Source organism: Chiloscyllium plagiosum, chromosome 1 (genome assembly GCF_004010195.1).
Source record: "Chiloscyllium plagiosum isolate BGI_BamShark_2017 chromosome 1, ASM401019v2, whole genome shotgun sequence".
Classification (NCBI taxonomy): domain Eukaryota; kingdom Metazoa; phylum Chordata; class Chondrichthyes; order Orectolobiformes; family Hemiscylliidae; genus Chiloscyllium; species Chiloscyllium plagiosum.
Window position 1 is genome coordinate 132009835 of NC_057710.1, and position 18070 is coordinate 132027904.

Sequence of the window (18070 nt, forward strand, 5' to 3'; positions counted from 1 at the left end):
CAACCCCGTTTAACACCGCCCCCTCATCCGATCTCCTGCCAGCACCCAACCTCCCAACCCTATCCATCCCTACCCACTGTCCGCCTACCCCCCGACCGTGTCCCCCTCCCCTCCCACCCCAGGGGGTAACTGGACTGTACACCAACAGTAAGACTGCTGTTGCCTTTGTGGGGTAAGTCTCCAAATAGCATGCGTACATACATATGTGCACACACACGTTTTGATAAGTTCTCACTCTGTCTTGTACAGGACAATGTTGAAGAGATTATCTGGGGAAGGGAGGGGGGAGGTTTAGGGTAAACCCTGTGTAGAACTCCAGGGAAAGTGTGTGGGTGAGAGAGAGAGAGAGAGCGGGAGGCGAGACAGTTAGAGATGGTGCCTGGACTGTCCAGGACTGTTCTTGGCAGCATTCCAGTGAGCCGAGTTGGTTTTTAATCATTGTACCTGTAAACAAATGACACAATCAGGGTTGAAACAGCTCTTTGACGTAATGTTTCTATCAGGACCTTAAGATCACCTTTGGATAATCCGATATTTGGATAATTGATATTCAGATAAATCAAGGTACCTCTGTATTTCTCGATCAGGATAGTGAGTGGCTTGGAGGGTACTTACAGATGCTGGTTCTCCCATGTCTCTACTCCCCTCATCCTACTACATGCAAGTGGTCATGGGTTTGAAAGGTGCTGTCTTACATTCTTTAGTGAATTTCTGCAGTGCCAACTTGTTGATAGCTCACACTACAGAAGAGATATTACCCAGTAAATAGTGTTTGGCAAAGTTGCTTGCTGTTTATTTTTACAGTAAAAATCTTAAAACTTGACATCTTGCTGAGCAATTTTTCAAGAGACAAAAAAACTTCAGATGCTGGAATCCAAAGTAGCCAGGCAGGAGACTGGAAGAACACAGCAAGCCAGTCAGCATCAGGAGGTGGAGGAGTCTGAAACGTTGAATTCCTTACCTCCTTATACTACATGACTTGCTGTGTTCTTCCAGCCTCCTGCCTGTCTACTGTGCAATTCTTCAATGCAGCCATGGAAAGTCAAATATCTTTCTTATAGTCCTCTGTGGGTTCTGAAAAATGGACGCAGGATACAGATTAGTCATGATTTCATCGACTGCTTAAAAAGATATGAAGAACAAAACGCCCTATTTCTGTTCCTGTGTTCCTATGCAACAACAATTAAACTAAACAAAACATAGAAAGAAAATGTTACTCCTACTAAAATGTGTCCAGACTATATGTGATGCATGAGCAAGAACTGATTATTTATTGAGATGAATAATCTAATGAATCAAGTTTGAACAAACATGCACTTGGGTGCAGTACATCTACTCAAAGTTCTATTTTTGTAGAAATCACTTCTCTCTATTGTATGTACTTTGCTTATGGCTCTAGACTTGGCAAAAAGCCTTTCACTCAATCATTAAACAAAAACATCTACACGAGGTCAGGGTACCGGGTCACTGTTTCTTCCAGTGATAAACATGCATTTTAAGAAGTATGAAACCTTCCTTGAACAAACATGCAAATGTTGGCAGACAGGAGAAATTTTGGAAACTTGGGTCACTTTAAAGTTGATTAAAGTGAAAAAAAGTTTAAGGTTGTAAACCACTGTTGTGGTTCTGTTCGCCGAGCTGGAAATTTTTGTTGCAAACGTTTCGTCCCCTGTCTAGGTGACATCCTCAGTGCTTGGGAGCCTCCTGTGAAGCGCTTCTGTGGTGTTTCCTCCGGCATTTATAGTGGTCTGTCCCTGCCGCTTCCGGTTGTCAGTTTCAGCTGTCCGCTGTAGTGGCTGGTATATTTTGAACTTTGAACATTATGTGCACTCCCTATCCATACCTCTCAATGTTTCCCCTATTAATACCTTTCTCTTATGTCCTTGTCGAAGAGTGTGGTGCTGGAAAAACACTGAGGAGCAAGAGCATCGATGTTTCGAGCATAACCCCTTCATCAGGAATGAGGTTTGTGGCCCAAGGGGGCCGAGAGATAAATGGGAGGGAGTTGGGGCTGGGGGAAAGGTAGCTGGAAATGCGATAGGTAGATGAATGTGGGGGTAAAGATGATAGGTCGGAGAGGAGGGTGGAGCGGATAGGTGGGAAGGAAGATGGGCAGGTAGGACAGTCCATGAGAGCGGTGCCGAGTTGGAAGCTTGGATCTGGGATATGGTGGGGGGAGGGGAAATAAGGAAACTGGTGAAATCCACATTGATCCCCTGTGGTTGGAGGGTACAAAGGCGGAGGATGAGGGGTTCTTCCTCCAGGCATCGGTTGGTTAGGGTTTGGTGATGGAGGCGGCCCAGGACCTGCATGTCTTTGACGGAGTAGGAGGGGGAGTTAAAGTGTTCGGCTACAGGGCGGTGGGGTTGTTTAGTGTGTGTGTCCCAGAAATGTTCTCTGAAACATTCCGCAAGTTAGCGTCCTGTCTCCCCAATGTAGAGGAGACCACATCGGGAGCAACGGACACAGTAGATCTCGTGTGTGGATGTGCAGGTAAATATCTGTCGGATGTAGAAGGACCCTTTGAGGCCTTGGACGGAGGTAAGGAGGGAGGTGAGGGTACAGGTTTTGCACTTCTTGCGATATCAGGGGAAGGTGCCGGGAGTGAAGGACGTGGACATAACAAGGGAGTCGTGGAAGGAATGCAGATAGGGGTGGGGAGGGAAATATATCCCTGGTGTTTGTAGGTAGCGGAAATGGTGAAGGGTGATGTGATGTATCTGGAGGTTGGTGGGGTGGAAGGTGAGGACTAGGGAGGTTCTGTCCTTGTTGCAGTTGGAGGGGTGGGGTTAAGTGCAGAGGTGCAGGAAGTGGAGGAGATATGCTGGAGAGCATCATCGACCACATGGGAGGTGAATGTCCTTGCGTCAGTTCTTTGATTTGTCATATTATCATATATTTAATCCCTTACCCTCACTATTTAGTTTAAAATCCTCTATATTTGCTTAGTAATGCAGTTCACTGGAACACCAGCCCATCATAGATTGGGTGTAGACCAATTTTTCCCATTTTTCACACTGAATAGATGGTTGGCTATTGGGCAGCTAAAGGAATTCGGGGGGAAGAAGGAGCATCTTTGTTTTTACTTTTCCAATTTTTTTCAAATTGTAAGAGTTGACTCTTATTCTGCTTTAAGGAAAGGGTTTGGTGAATAGATGGTAACTATTAAAGTCTATCCTATCTTTCTGGTTCAAAATAGTATATGAATTGATGGCAAGAATAAAATATATACTAAAGAAAGGAAAATACATAATTTAATAAGGTAATTAAGAAATTAAGTCAAATACATTAGAAATGGTACCACTGGTAATGAGTTACAGTTCCAGCATGTGGTTATTCCTAGCTGCCAATGTAATCAAGGTCTGTAGTACAGGAGCTTTTGACTCAGTACTTCATGAGACATTGCAACACACTGCATCGGGGGATAAATGTTACCTGGATGCTTTGAACTAGGAGATAGTCACACCCCTTAGCAATAGGATCTTCTGATTTGATCAGCGATAATGGACAGGTGAATGTGCCTGTGAGGCAGGTAAGAGGACACAAGAGGGCAGCAGTGAAGTAGCCCCAGGATTTGCAATTGTCCAGAAGGGTATGTAGATATTTCAGCTTGTTTGAATGAGAGTGGCAGCTGAAGAGTAGATAAGCTGACCATGGCAAAGAAAGCCATACAAGTGGGGGAAGCAAAACAGATATTTATGGTATTAAGGAGATATATAATGAGAGGGATTGACACAGTTTTCCGCAGCAAAGAATCCAGCTGTGTTGCCTGTCCAGTGCTAAGGTTTGAGACACCTGGTCAGGGCTGAACAGCAACCTAGAGTGGAAGGTGGAGCATAGAGTCATCATCATCTGTGTAGGTACCAAAGATTTTGACTGGACAAGCAAGAACTTCAACACAATCAGCATAAGGTGGGCACTGAACTAATAAATAGAACCTCAAAAGTAATAATTTCTGAATTATTACTTGAACTGCATTTAAATTGGTATAGGTCAAATAAAATTAGAGAGATGACTGTTGTCGTAGAAATGGGTTCCAATTTGTGGGGCACCAATACTCACTGCTAAGTTGCACTGAGATGACTTGCATTTATGTGCCTCTGAGCTAAAGAGTTAGCTGACCCAAGTTAAAGAAGAGACAGTTTAAGCTGCTTTCCTTAATTAACTAACTTCAGTTGCCATTCCAGTTGAGAAACGTGAAACCTCGATGAAGGCTAGAAAATTTTGAATTTAAGCCACAATGCCAGCCGTCAGCAGCAGGGAGTAGATAGCTGCACTGTGATCACACGTAAGCACTCTATCATCTCGATACAGCCTCCATTGATAGTGGGCTGCTCTAAAAATTATTTTCCTTGTTTTGCAAAAGGTGAAGTGAATCTCATACCTGTGTAATTGTACTGTCAATGTTGATTACTTCTATTGTGCAGTAAAAGCTTCAATTGTACAAATAATAATGAGTTTGAGTTGCTCCAGAGTGCAGCATTGTAGAAAAGGCCCATTGTTAAGTGCTGTCGAAATTCAATAGGAGAATATCAGTTCTAGTGAGATGTAGCTTGAACAAGGAACCAGGTAAATTATTACTGTATTCACTGAAACAAGGAAGAATGTGAGATCTAATAAAATGTTCAAAGAGGTATTCAGGTTTGAGGAGGTAAATAGTAACTGATTATTTTCTCTGGCTCATGAATCAGTAACACATTGTAAACTTGGGATTTCTGCTAGAAGCATGAAAGGAAAGAACATTTTCCTGCAAATTAATAGATGGAATGCCTTGCCAGAAGTGATTGTGGGGATTGTTTGTACAGTATTCGCCGTCAAAAAGACTTACTGGCAAAACAACCACACTTCACTATTATCATACTTATTCCTTTGAAATTCAATTGGGCAAAATATTTCAAATGAAGTGAGATATACACTGATAAGTAACCCTATCTGTGTAATCTTCTGCAGGACTACAAGTCCTTGCGATATCTATGTACCTCCTTTTCGGTCATGAACATCACTACTTTTAATTCATATCTCATTGATGACCACTTCTTCAGCTGCAATGGCCATACGCTCTCTCTTGAAATTCTCTGCATCTCTTGGGAAGAAACCAGAATTAATATTCTGAGTTCAGTGACTCAGTTCTGATAAGGAGTCACTGGGTTCAAAATGTTAACTCTTTTTTTCCGCAGATGTGGCCTGACCTGTTGAGTTTCACCAGCAATTTCTGTTTTTGTTTCAGGTCTCCAACATCTGTAGTAGTTTGTTTTATTATGCATCTGCATCTTTGGAGTTGAGAGGTCAACCAGTGATATTTAAACTGAGGCTGACAGTACCCCGGACCTACCAAGTGACATATTCTGCATCTCTTTCCTCCTTGAGCCACTCCTTAAAGCTCACCTCTTTCACCAAACTTCGGCATATTCCCTACTATCTGGATGTAAGTTAGCTCGCTGAGCTGGAAGGTTCATTTTCAGACGTTTCATCACCATTCCAGGTAACATCATCAGTGAGCCTCTAGTGAAGCACTGGTGGTATGGCCTGATTTTTAAAATGTATTTAGGTTTCCTTTTGTTGGTGATGTCATTTCCTGTGGTGATGTCATTTCTTGTTCTTTTCCTCAGGGAATCGTAAATGGGATCAAAGTCAATGTATTTGTTGATAGACTTCCGGTTGGAGTGCCATGCTTCTAGGAATTCTCGTGCATGTCCCTGTTTAGCTTGTCCTAGGATGGATGTATTATCCCAGTCGAAATGGTGTCCTTCCTCATCTGTATGTGAGATAGAAAAGGAGGTACATACTAGTGAAAGTGTCGTTTTGTGGCTAGTTGATGTTCATGTATCCTGGTGGTTAGTTTTCTGCCTGTTTGTCCAATGTAGTGTTTGTTACAGTTCTTGCAAGGTATTTTGTAAATTACATTAGTTTTGCTTGTTGTCTGTACAGGGTCTTTCAAGTTCGTTAGCTGTGTTTTAATGCATTGGTGGGTTTGTGGGCTACCATGATGCTGTCTTAGTAAGAGGATTAAATTGCAAATTCCAGGATGTGGACAAGAAGGATTTCTTAGCAACCATAAAAACAACACTGAAAGATGACAAATTCACAGAAGAAACCCAGCAAACCATCAGACATACAGTCACAACATTCAGCAGGAAAAAGGAAGGAAACACACTCAATACACAAGAAAGGAATACATAGAAGGACTAAAACAAAATTTTAAAATATTGTTATCCTACCTGCAGACAAAGCACGCTTGACAGTCATTTTAAATCAAAGAGGCTACATTGAGAAAGCAAACACACTACTTGCAGATACCAACATTTACCAACAAGTGGCAATAGATCCGACCCCACAACTACAGAACCAAATCAAAGCCCTACTCAAAAAATCTCCAGGAATCTGGAGAAATAAATAAGACCAACTTCCAAAAAATGAAAAAAGACAGATCCAACACACCACACCTCTGTGGATTACCCAAAATTCAGAAACTAGGAGCCCCCCCCCCCCCCCCCCCCACCCAGACCCATAGTCTCGCTATCTGGGACACCAACTTACAGATTGGTTAAGGAGCTACACCAAAGACTAAAACACTTAGTAGAAGGCTCACACCACTCCATCCACACCACCCAAGAATTCCTGAAGATCCAAGACACCAAGACAGAAGAGGATGAAACAATTGTCTCCTTTGACGTAACAGCCCTATTCACATCCATCAACATCAACTTGGCCAAGGAAACATTGACTACACAATTAGAAAAACTAAAGACACATACACCAAACACCACTAACTTCATCAGCAAGGACTTATGCCTTACCACCCACTTCACCTTCAATAACAAAAACTACAGACAAATGAAACCCATCGGATCCCCGATATAACTGTGGTGCGACACAGTGGCTCAGTGGTTGGCACTGCTGCCTCACAGCGCCAGGGACCCGGATTCAATTCCCACCTCGGGCAACTGTCTGTATGGAGTTTGCACATTCTCCCTATATCTGCGTGGGTTTCCTCTGCATTCTCCGGTTTCCTCCCACAGTCCAAAAATGTGCAGGTTAGGTAATTTGGCCATGCTAAATTGCCCGTAGTGTTAGGTGCATTAGTCAGGGGTAAATGTAGGGGAATGGGTCTGGGTGGGTTGTTCGTTGGAGGGTCAGTGTGGACTTGTTGGGCCGAAGGGCATATTTCCACACTGTAGGGAATGTAATCTAATCTAATCATCAGGGTTCTTAGCAGAGGCAGTAATGCAGAGACTCGAACAAAAAGCTCTGCCAATCATCCAACCCAAACTTTGGGTCCGCTACGTGGATGACATCTTTGTCATCACTAAACAAAACAGGTTAGAGGAAACCTTCAAGACTATCAATAATTCCCTTACTGACATAAATACCATTACTGGCATAAAGAGGAGGAAAAACAACAATAAATGACTGTCAGACTACTCAGACTTCTTGGCATCATGGTAGCCCACAAACCCACCAACACACTAAAACAGCAGCTCATGAACTTGAAAGACCCGATAAAGGCAACAAGCAAAACTAATGTCATTTAGAAAATACCTTGCAAGAACTGTAACAAACACTACATTGGACAAACAGGCAGAAGACCAACCACCAGGATACTTGAAGATCAATTAGCCACAAAAAGACATGACCCACTCTCACTAGTATCTTTACACACAGATGAGAAAGGACACCACTTTGACTGGGACAATACATCCATCCTAGGACAAGCCAAACAGAGACACGTGTGAGAATTCCTAGAAGCATGGCACTCCAACCATGCTTCTCTATCAACAACACATTGAGCCAGATCCCATTTATGACCCTGAGAACAGGAAATGACATCATCACAAGAAATGACATCACCAACAAAAGGAAACCTAAACACATGAATAAAAAGCAGGCCATACCACAACAGCTTCACAGGAGGCTCACTGATGATGTTTACCTGGTTATGGTGATGAAATGTCTGAAAACAAACCTTCCAGCTCAGCGAGCTAACTTACATCCAGAACCTCAAACTGAGCTACAAATTTTCTCAAAACTCGCTAACTCCCTAATATCTCATTAAGTGGCTCAATGCCAAATTTTGCTTGATAACATGCTCAAGAGATTCCTTGAGACATTTAACTGTACTAAGTTATGCACTAATGCAAGTTGCTGTTACTGTAAAGAATTTTTTAAAATGCAGGTGAAGAGCAGGAAAGTGAAATATGATCTAGCAGTGGTATGGGTTGATGTTGCGTTAATGCCACTGGATTAGTAAGCCAGAACCTCAAGCTAATGATTTATGGGCATGGGTTTGAATCCCACATATCAGATGATGAAATTTGAATTAAATAAAAATCTAGAAAAATGCTAGCTTAATGGTGATCATGTGACCAAGATTGATTTTTTTTAACTGTAAAAATTCATTTGATTTACTAATGCCTTTTAGGAAGAGAAATCTGCCATCCTTACCTGATCTAACCATTATACTACATCTATGGAAATGTAGTTTTATTTTCTTTTTTTTAAACAAAAGGATCTCATTGGATTTTTTAATAGGCATGTGAAGCATTTTTCTAGTATGTTCCCAAGATGATGAAAAAACCTTGAATGTAAATCATTGCTATTCGCTTTGCATTAGTTTTTTTTTCTAGTGCTTATTTTTTTTCCCCAGCACCCATGTTGTGTGTGTGCAGGTGTGAGACACAGTGAAAGACACAAGGTGCACAAATCTTTATTCAGTTTCCAACACCAGGAAGAAAGGAAATGTAGTTGTTATTTGAAAATTAGGGATGGGCAATTAATTACTAGACTAGCTGATGACGCCCAAATCCCACAAACGAGCAACAAAAAGCTATGATGTTGGAAAATCAACCTTGCTGCTAAACCACAATAGTTGGAGAGTTATGGTGCTCCCTTAAACATATTTTGACTGGTTCAGATTCATGAGTATTTAGGCAAGCTTTCATTTAATTCCACAAATCAGTTTGTCTACTTAGTTCTTCACAACTTGGTCAAAAACAAAACCTTTGCAGTGAATGGAATAATAGATTCAGACAAGGGTGTTGTACATCCTGTCGTTCAAACATGTACTAACTGGTCCTATGTCTCATAAATCCTTTAGGAGCCAATGTTCACCTTCAGTTTTGAGTCAATGTTGTTTACATTGCTTTGAGGAGAGCTCAGAAGCTCAAGTGGAAACAGTGGTTTTTTTTTCTGGTCTTAATTCATTCACATCATCATTCATAATGCCTGAATCGCAGAGGGTCGGGTGGTGATGCCTCAAGGGAGAAATTCAACTCTCAACCATTTATGTTGCACAAGCTGTTAAAAACGGGGTAGCTGCTCTGCTCCAATATGTAGATGGGTCTGTAAAGAGATCAGGTAGCTGGTCAGCTTGGAAGAGCATGGAATCCAAATCTGTTACAATTTCCTCTTTGTGGCAAAGTACATCAAGCTAGCTTTGGATGTCAAAGATATGGCCTTTTCAGACGTAAAACAAATAGCTGTTTGTTGAACATCTTCCCCAGACTTCTGCTGACTTTATTACCAGGTAGATCTCCTGTTGTCACTTGGTAGGTCCAGGGTAGTGTCAGCCTCAGTATCACTGGTTCACCTCTCAACTGCAAAGATTTGGCAAACAGTAGCTCACTGTCAGCTTATGGTGAAATGGCAGGGAGAGTTTAGGAAGAAATTCCAACCCCATCGTCAGCTTCATCTGGAACAACAAGGGCTGCAGTTACATGGGAGCCCCGCCATCTGCAGGTTTCCTTCCAAGACACTCACCAACCTGACTTGGAAAAGATATCACCATTCCTTCACTGTTGTTGGGTCAAAATCTGAGAATACAGATCTATATTCAGCACAGCGGCTGCAGTGGTTCAAAAAGATAGCTCACCATCACCTTCTCAAGTAAGCACGGTAACTTGTTTTAAAACTGTGACCCTCAACCTACCATGCCCTCTGCTATAAAAACAATTTTTGGAATTTTGAGTCTCCTTTTGTGGAAAGATAGAACGCTTAATTAATATTTTTAAACTGGGGTCTGAACATGCTGTAGGGTTCCTGACTTGAAATGAACTAGTGCTTTGGAACAGTGGCACATTCCAAAAGTGAATAAAAAGAAATGATTTCAGAAACAAAGGAATATTCATGCTCCTCCTAGCTTGACTGGAAACCACATCGGGGTCCTCGCTGTTTAAACTCCATGGGTAAAAATACGGTGGATGCTGGAGATCACAATAAAGAACTAAATTGCTGGAGAAACTTAACTGATCTGCGAGGAGAAAGCAAATGAAAAATCAGATTGGTGTCAGAAGAATAACTTTCACATGAAGTCACTGAACTCCAAACACTGACTCGGCGTGCTCTCAGCACAGATGCTGCCAGACTTGCTGAGCTTCATCCAGTAATCTTGGTTTTTGTTTCTAACTCCCATTAAGTGTCTGACTTGTCCAGGCCGTGTAGGGTTAAAACCAAATTTAGTTCTTTTGTCAAATTTAGCTCTTTTAAATTAGCTCACAGATACATGGTTTTGATCTTATTCTTGTTAGAGATTTAAAAAAACTGAAAGCCTGCAGGTGAAAATTCAAAAAACAAAAAAAAACCTTCCTCTCTCGAACAGGAGAAACTCACTTCAAGCGAAAATCTGACTTTGGACGCCCCCACCCACCGACATACCCCTGTGGAAATACAGTGATTAACAGCCCCATAACATTAAACTAGGTCAGCAAAGTGCTGAGCTGTGGCCAACAAACAGTGAGTCACTGACTGAGGCTGTGTAAAGAGCCTAGGTGGAGTCTGCAGGTAATTGATGCTGAAACTTTTGGGAGCTAAGTATTCTTCCCTTCCCCGACTCTTCCCCCACATCACCACCACTCCCATCTCCTCCCCGTCCCAAGCAGCTGTCAGCAGAACCTACACGGCTAGCCGCTGGAAGGTTGAGTTGCAAGAGCCAGAGGTACTGCCTGATTCCCACCTCCCCCGGAAACCCCTCAAATGCCTGAACCAAAGAAAAAGGAGAAGTACGTCCTCCTGGATGATGACTCGGAGTGTGAGACCGAGGAGTTCAACAAGATGAAAATGTCTTGGATGGACACCCGCTCAGTGAAAGACGGGTAAGGGTGGGCTACCTAGAACTGGAGAGAAGCCACCGATTATATCAATACTTTGTGTGTGTCGAGGGGGGATTAAAATGCTCTACCTTACCTTGTCAGCTCTTGGTTAATTCCCCAAATAAACAAAGCTGAACGAATAGCCGGCTAAGGTCGGGCCACAGTGCAATCTTTCGGTGGTCTCATTGTATTGGCAGAGTTTTACCTGTTGAAAGGAATTCACTGTGGCAGGTCAAACTGGATTCTCCCCTCCCAGCCAGCCAAGCCAAAGCAACGGCTGCAAACTGAGCCGCTCATTCCATGGAAAAGGACGGGACTGATGATGCAGCCCACTCGGGAAATGAACCCCCAAATGCTGGCGCTCAGGCGAATCCCGCACACAGAAAGGGGTTTGCAGTTCAGCAATGCTTCTTGCCACCACTGGGCGTCTCAAAGGGCCGTGTAATAAATGCAGGGCCTCTCCAAGTCGAGCCACTTTTGGAAAAAATTAATCAATCCAATCACAGGAAACTCCCATAGACGTGACAGTGACCGAATAATTTGTTTGTGTGGATGCATTGACTGAATCAGTGTTGCAGGTTGAGAGCTGACCATTGGCCTAGGACCAGATCTTCCTTTACAGTTACCTGAAAGGGTAGATGGGGTCCCCAATTCAAACTCTCTCAGTACTAGTGTTAGGTAAAGTTGTCATAGTCCCAGTCTCTCCTTAGAGAGTGATGGTGAGTTTAACCTGAGGGCCACCATGTATCAGGTCAGGGGTGAAGATGGGAACCTTACCTCGTACAGAAGTTGAACCTGTGCTGTGGCCTGCAGCCTGCATCACAAACCATCTGTCCAACCAACTGAAGAAGGGCTTATGCCCGAAACGTCGATTCTCCTGTTCCCTGGATGCTGCCTGACCTGCTGCGCTTTTCCTGCAACACATTTCCAGCTCTGATCTCCAGCATCTGCAGACCTCACTTTCTCCTCAAAGAGTCCAACCAACTGAGGCAACTATCTCCTTCTTTCCCCTCAGCTTGTTTTTTTTTCATGTGTTCAAACCCTGGGGTGGGATGTGATGCCAAAATCCTCTGATTTAGAGTTGAGAGTGCTATCAACACAGCTAGCGATGAAATCCTTGAAGGTGGTATGGTATGCTTTGGTATGCTTTCCTTTTTTGGTCAGAGTATTGAGTACAGGAGTTGGGAGGTCATGTTGTGGCTGTACAGGACATTGGTGGAATATTGCGTGCAATTCTGGTCTTCTTCCTATTAGAAAGATGTTGTGAAACTTGAAAGAGTTCAGAAAAGATTTACAAGGATGTTGCCAGGGTTGGAGGATTTGAGTTGTGGGGAGAGGCTGATCAGGCTGGAGCTGTTTTCCCTGGAGTGTCGGAGGCTGAGGGGTGACCTTATAGAGTTTAACAAAATTATAAGGAGCATGGATTGGATAAATCGACAAAGCCTTTTCCCTGGGGTGGGGGAGTCCAGAACTAGACAGCATAGGTTTAGGGTGAGAGGGGAAAGATATAAAAGAGATCTAAGGGGCAATGTTTTCACACAGTGGGTGGTACGTGTATGGAATGAGCTGTCAGAGGAAGTGGTGGGGGCAAGTACAATTGCAACATTTAAAAGGCATTTGAATGGGTATATGAATAGGAAGGGTTTGGAGGGATATGGGCCAGGTGCTGGCAGGTGGGACTAGATTGGTTTGGGATATCTGGTCGGCATGAATGGGTTGGATCGAAGGGTCTGTTTCCATGCTGTATATCTCTATGACTCTATCTCCACCATAGCTATTCTTCCATCTGTTTGTGTTCATATTTATATTTACCACTACCATGACTTCCCTAACTTCACAAATTCAGGTCGTCAAGAGGTTTTACAATCCTTCCAGAGCATGTTTTTTTTCAGATTTGGATGATAGTTGATTCTAACTATGGCCTCAAATGATCTTTAAACTGTCTCTCCAATGGAGGACCTTCTATCCCTTAGATGTCCTTCACAGAGGATGCTTTTGCTGCTATCCAGTCTGGATAGTGCATTATCTTATTTGGAGGAGCCTTAAATTCCTGAACATCTTTTGTATAGAAACTCTGTCCTGCTGAATTAGATAGTAACTATTTCCAACCTAAAAAACACAGTGAAAACAAATGTGTCATTTCTTTGCTGTATCCTGCATTTCTGAGCCAGATAATTTCTTTTTTTTTAACCATCACCTGAACCTTTGGGTGTTGGTCTTGCTTCTACGGAGTCATATGCACATCATTTTCATTAGTGCAAGCAAATCTTTATTTTGAATCTTCTGACAGATTTGTGTTGAAGTATATAACCCCTGTCCATTGTTGCTGTACTGGTGCAACTGACATTGTCTCTTTATCAGTCATGATACTGGAAGATTGCTCTTTCTTGGAATTGTCTCTGTCACTGGTATCAGTAACACTGCTTTGAAAGATGAAGAATTGAAGTCTTCTGCTTGAACTTCGATCATCCCTCCATCCGACATCAAGTTCAAATCTAATTTGGCAGTTTGTTTTTCACACAGCAGGTGGTGCGTGTGTGGAATGAGCTGCCAGAGGAAGTGGTGGAGGCTGGTACAATTACAACATTTAAAAAGGCATCTGGATGGGTAAATGAATAGGAAGGGTTTAGAGGCTTATGGGTGAAATGATGGCAAATGGGACTAGATTAATAGGGGAGAACTGGTTGGCAGGGATGAGTTGGACCGAAGGGTCTGTTTCCATGCTGTACATCTCTATGACTCTATAGTTTTATAGTTGAATAACTTTGGTTAAAGATTCTACAATGAATTCATGAATTATATTGTTTATTTTTGTTGCCAATATTTGCTTTCTGCTTGCAAATGTTGGTATTTTCACCAACTGAATGTTCACAGTGGCTCAGTGGTTAGCACTGCTGCCTCACAGCCCCAGGGTCCCAGGTTCAACTCCAGCCTCAGGTGACTATGTGTGGAGTTTGCACATTCTCCCTGTGTCTGCGTGGGTTTGCTCCGGTTTCCTCCCACAGTCCAAAGATGCGCAGGCCAGGTGAATTGCCCAGGTTAAATTGCCCATAGTGTTAGATGCATTAGTCAGAGGGAAATAGGTCTGGGTGAGTTACTCTTCAAAGTGTTGATATGGACTTGTTGGGCCAAAGGGCCTGTTTCCACACTGTAGGGAATCTGATCTAATTCTTCAGTGAGGACAGAGTTGGAGGACACTTCCACCATTCCTGCTTAGTCATGGATTTCCTTCTTACCAATCAAGGTAATCCCAACAGATTCATTCTTAATTTTGGGTTACAACATGAGTCTAGGAGGTCCAATTAAATCTTCTTCCAGTTGCTCCTTGACCAGATCGATGATAATGTGTGTTCCTGAACCAGTTGTTTTCTGAATTATCTATATAGAGTCATAAAGCATAAAAGAATCAGAGAAGAGAAACAATGAACAAGATATCACTTTTAATAACATTTACTTTAACAGTCGAATCAAAATCCACATAAATTGAATATGAATAATTAGGCAAATTGAACAGAAAGTGTAAAATACATTTTAAATAGCTGATACAACAAAGATAAATCAGTGAATCTCTAAAGTGTGGAAGCAGGCTATGTGGCCCATTAGTCCATACTGACCCTCTGAAGAGCATCCCACCCCCTCCTTGTAACCCTGCATTTCTCATGGCTAATCCCACAGATTTACTTGCAGAATCCTATGTGCAGTGTCAAAATCTTTGCAACTTTGACTTCCTCAAATAGAGTTTTGACTCCTTTCTTTCACATAAGATTTAATCATGATTGTCTCCAAAAACTGTTTCACCTCACCTGAGCTACAAGGATGTGAACATTTGCAAACTGGCCCACTTCTGTAGAACCTCCTTAGCTTCTTTCCCACAGTATTCAGGTTTCAGTCTTTTCAACTATCTCACTCTTCACAGCCAGCCTGCAATGTTATCTTCCATCTGAAAAAAACCGTCAGCTTCATGACATTCCCCAACTAGCCTCAGTTTCCCTTGTGACCTAAGGTCTCTGTTGATTTTCCTTAAGCCTGAAATCACAGCCAGAAATTCCAAGTTAAAATATATTTTCCCAGAAGCCTGAAGTTTGGTTTCTCTTCTCATTTGTAGATTGTTTCAAAAAAATGAATGCTTTGAACCAAAGATTTTGCAGACAAACAGCTCCCAAACATTTCCCACTGGTTTTGGAAATTGCAGATTGCAGTAATTTTGGACACTGTTGAGTTGGGCAAGCAGATAACTGTACACATCTTACCCCTAATAAACTACACAGATTGTAATAGACACTATTTACAACTGCAGAGCATGTATTTCTTTTAAACGTGTGTAGCATTGGCCATCACAAAATAGTCTCAGACAATCTCTTGGTTGACTCCGCATGGTGGCACAGTGGTTAGCACTGCTGCCTCACTGCGCCAGAGACCTGGGTTCAATTCCTGCCTCAGGCAACTGCTGTGTGGAGTTTGCACATTCTCCCTGTGTCTGTGTGGGTTTCCTACGGGTACTCTGGTTTCCTCCCACAATCCAAAAAACTGTGCTGGTTAGGTGAATTGGCCATGCTAAATTGCCCGTAGTGTTAGGTGAAGGGGTAAATGTAGTGGAATGGGTCTGGGTGGGTTGCTCTTCGGAGGGTCGGTGTGGACTTGTTGGGCTGAAGGGCCTGCTTCCACACTGTAAGTAATCTAATCTAAATTAGTTAGATGATTTCTGGAGGGTCTATCAGCAAGTACAATTACGCCTTATTTTGATTCAGCTCTGTTCCAGTAATTCTTTTTTTGCCAAGAAGATTTGAAGAGTGGAGGAATGCATCTGTTTTTTTTTCTATAGCAAAATCAGCTATCACATCAAATTAAATCAATCCAAATGCTGCAATGCTAATATAAATAATTGCTTGGTAATACAGAAATTACATATTGCAACAAAGTGTCATGAAATGGAAAGTTTTGCCTTGTCCTCATCAGGACTGAAACACAAGAAAACCAGTTTTAGAAAGGAGAGAAACATGCATAAAGCATGAGAAGCTGCTGTTACATGGCAGTGTCTTCATCAGAATTGAATAGCCTTGTTTGAATTTAATCAGTTAACTGTTTCTGTTGCATCATGCTAACCATAGCACTACTGACCATCACCCTCTTCACATGCCGTGTAAATGTTTTTTTCTCATTCTGAAGTTGTTTTCTTTGTTTCAGAACTAATGGAGTGCAGAATGAAAATTTTAACGTATGATATTCCAAACCCCTGCTTTGTATCAGATCAGCCATTTATGTTTTCAGGCATTTTTTGCCATATCTTTGGGTGAACTGCCAATCTCTGGTTAAAGTTACATTTGGAGATTTTGAGACTTCATGCAGGTTATTGCAATATATCACTATTGCAGTGTACTTTAATCATGATTGAACAGAAAATGAGTCATGTTAACCACAAAGGGTCAAAAGGTATTTTCTTATTCCAACCTTTGTTTTGTCTAAACAAGTGCAGACTTTTGCTGAGTTCTGTACTTCTGCTACAAACAGCATATAAGAATTAAAGAGAGGGATATAAAAACATTCATAACACACACATAAAGCTACTGATATGCCATTGTTAGTTGTTTTTAAAAAAGCTGGTAAATTTTGAATAGCCCTGACTTGTAACTGGTGAAGAAACAAAAAAGCTACCTTAAATAGAAAATTCAAAGGTTAACTGCATAAAGTTAGTGATGTATTTCAAGAGAATTCCAGAACTCTTAATTGCAGGCATAAACAAACAGTAAAATTATGATTACAGAGAGAGTGTTTCACTGCAGAGCAAGTGAATTCAGCTAAGAACTAGACTGTGAGAGGTAATCCTAGACTGTCCTGATTCTTATCAGAAAATATTGACAGTTTCCACAATGCTGACTTCTCAGCAATTATGTTTGCAGAGAATGGTTAAGAATTTGGATTCTCTAAAATAGACTTGTTGAAGCTGTTTCCATAAATGCTTTCTAAGAGGATGCGATAATTGCTTCATAAAGAAGAATATTAAATGCTATGAGAAGTGAACAGGAAAATCAAATCAAACTTGACACTTAATTTTAAAGAAAAGTATTGTTGCAGATGTAATGAGGCAATAGCTTGTTTCTGTGCTGTAATTAATACTAATAAAAATGTCTTAATTAGCTCAAAGTTTCATCCACAAAGGAATTGTAAATGTACTTTTGGTGTAATGATTAAAAGTTAGTTAATTACATGTTCTTCAAAACCCATATCTTGGTTTTTAAAATTGAAATAGCATACTAAAAATCTATTATTTGAAAAAGAATAATAGACACTGTGAACCAGCCAGATTATGGAATTCCAATTATCTTATTATAACAACTTGCATTTATACCGGGTTTTCAATGTAATTAAATGCTATCCTAAGAGTATTGTCAAACAGAAAATAATATTGAGTCAATGAAGGAGATATATCATAATGAAGTGTTATTAATAGCTTAATCAAAATGATATAAATTAATGGGTGTCTTGAACAAAGTCAGAAATGTGGAAGATCATATAAGTTTAAGGAAGGAAATCCAGATCTTAGAGCTGAAGCATTCGAAAGTTCTGCATAACAAATTAGGTATGTGCAAGAAATCAGATTTGGAGGATTATTAAGTTATTGGAAAACTGTAGAATGGGAGGAGTACACAATAAGAAGGGATGATGTCCTGGAGAGATTTGTACACAAGGATGAGAATTTTTAAATCAATGCTTCATTGAACTGGAAACGAATGTAGATTAACAAGAAAAGGTTAATGTATGACTGAGACTTTGTAAGGATTAGATGTAGAGACAGCAACAGTTTAAATGAGCATATGTTCATGAAAAGTAGAAGGTGGGAGCCTGGTCAGAAATGAACTAAATCTTATACAGTTCCTTCATCTTATATCCTACCACTTATATTTACATTGTCAATATTCCTGAACACTTGTGTGGTGCTGGTGTGTGCCATCATACCGAAGACAATTACCAAGTGTAAAAATGTACTT

At 41.4% G+C, this 18070-nt stretch overlaps 1 protein-coding gene and 1 long non-coding RNA gene across 3 annotated transcripts in view; one reads left to right on the forward strand and one right to left on the reverse strand.

The window, feature by feature from the left end:
- Positions 1 to 992: 992 nt before the first annotated feature.
- LOC122553340 lies at positions 993 to 11449 on the reverse strand. The gene is made up of 3 exons (XR_006312686.1): positions 11179 to 11449; positions 4385 to 4508; positions 993 to 1074 (listed from the first exon to the last, which is right to left on the reverse strand). It is a non-coding gene; the product is annotated as an uncharacterized LOC122553340 (long non-coding RNA).
- Positions 10734 to 18070, forward strand: part of LOC122553330 — a 39383-nt gene continuing 32046 nt past the window's right edge. The window contains exon 1 of one of the 2 annotated variants that reach the window (XM_043696896.1): positions 10734 to 11087. In XM_043696896.1, coding sequence (XP_043552831.1) covers positions 10969 to 11087 — 119 coding nt within the window. In that variant the 5' untranslated portion in view covers positions 10734 to 10968. Of the gene's footprint in view, positions 11088 to 17959; positions 18065 to 18070 lie in introns of those variants that run through there. The other variant, XM_043696905.1, reaches the window with a different exon arrangement.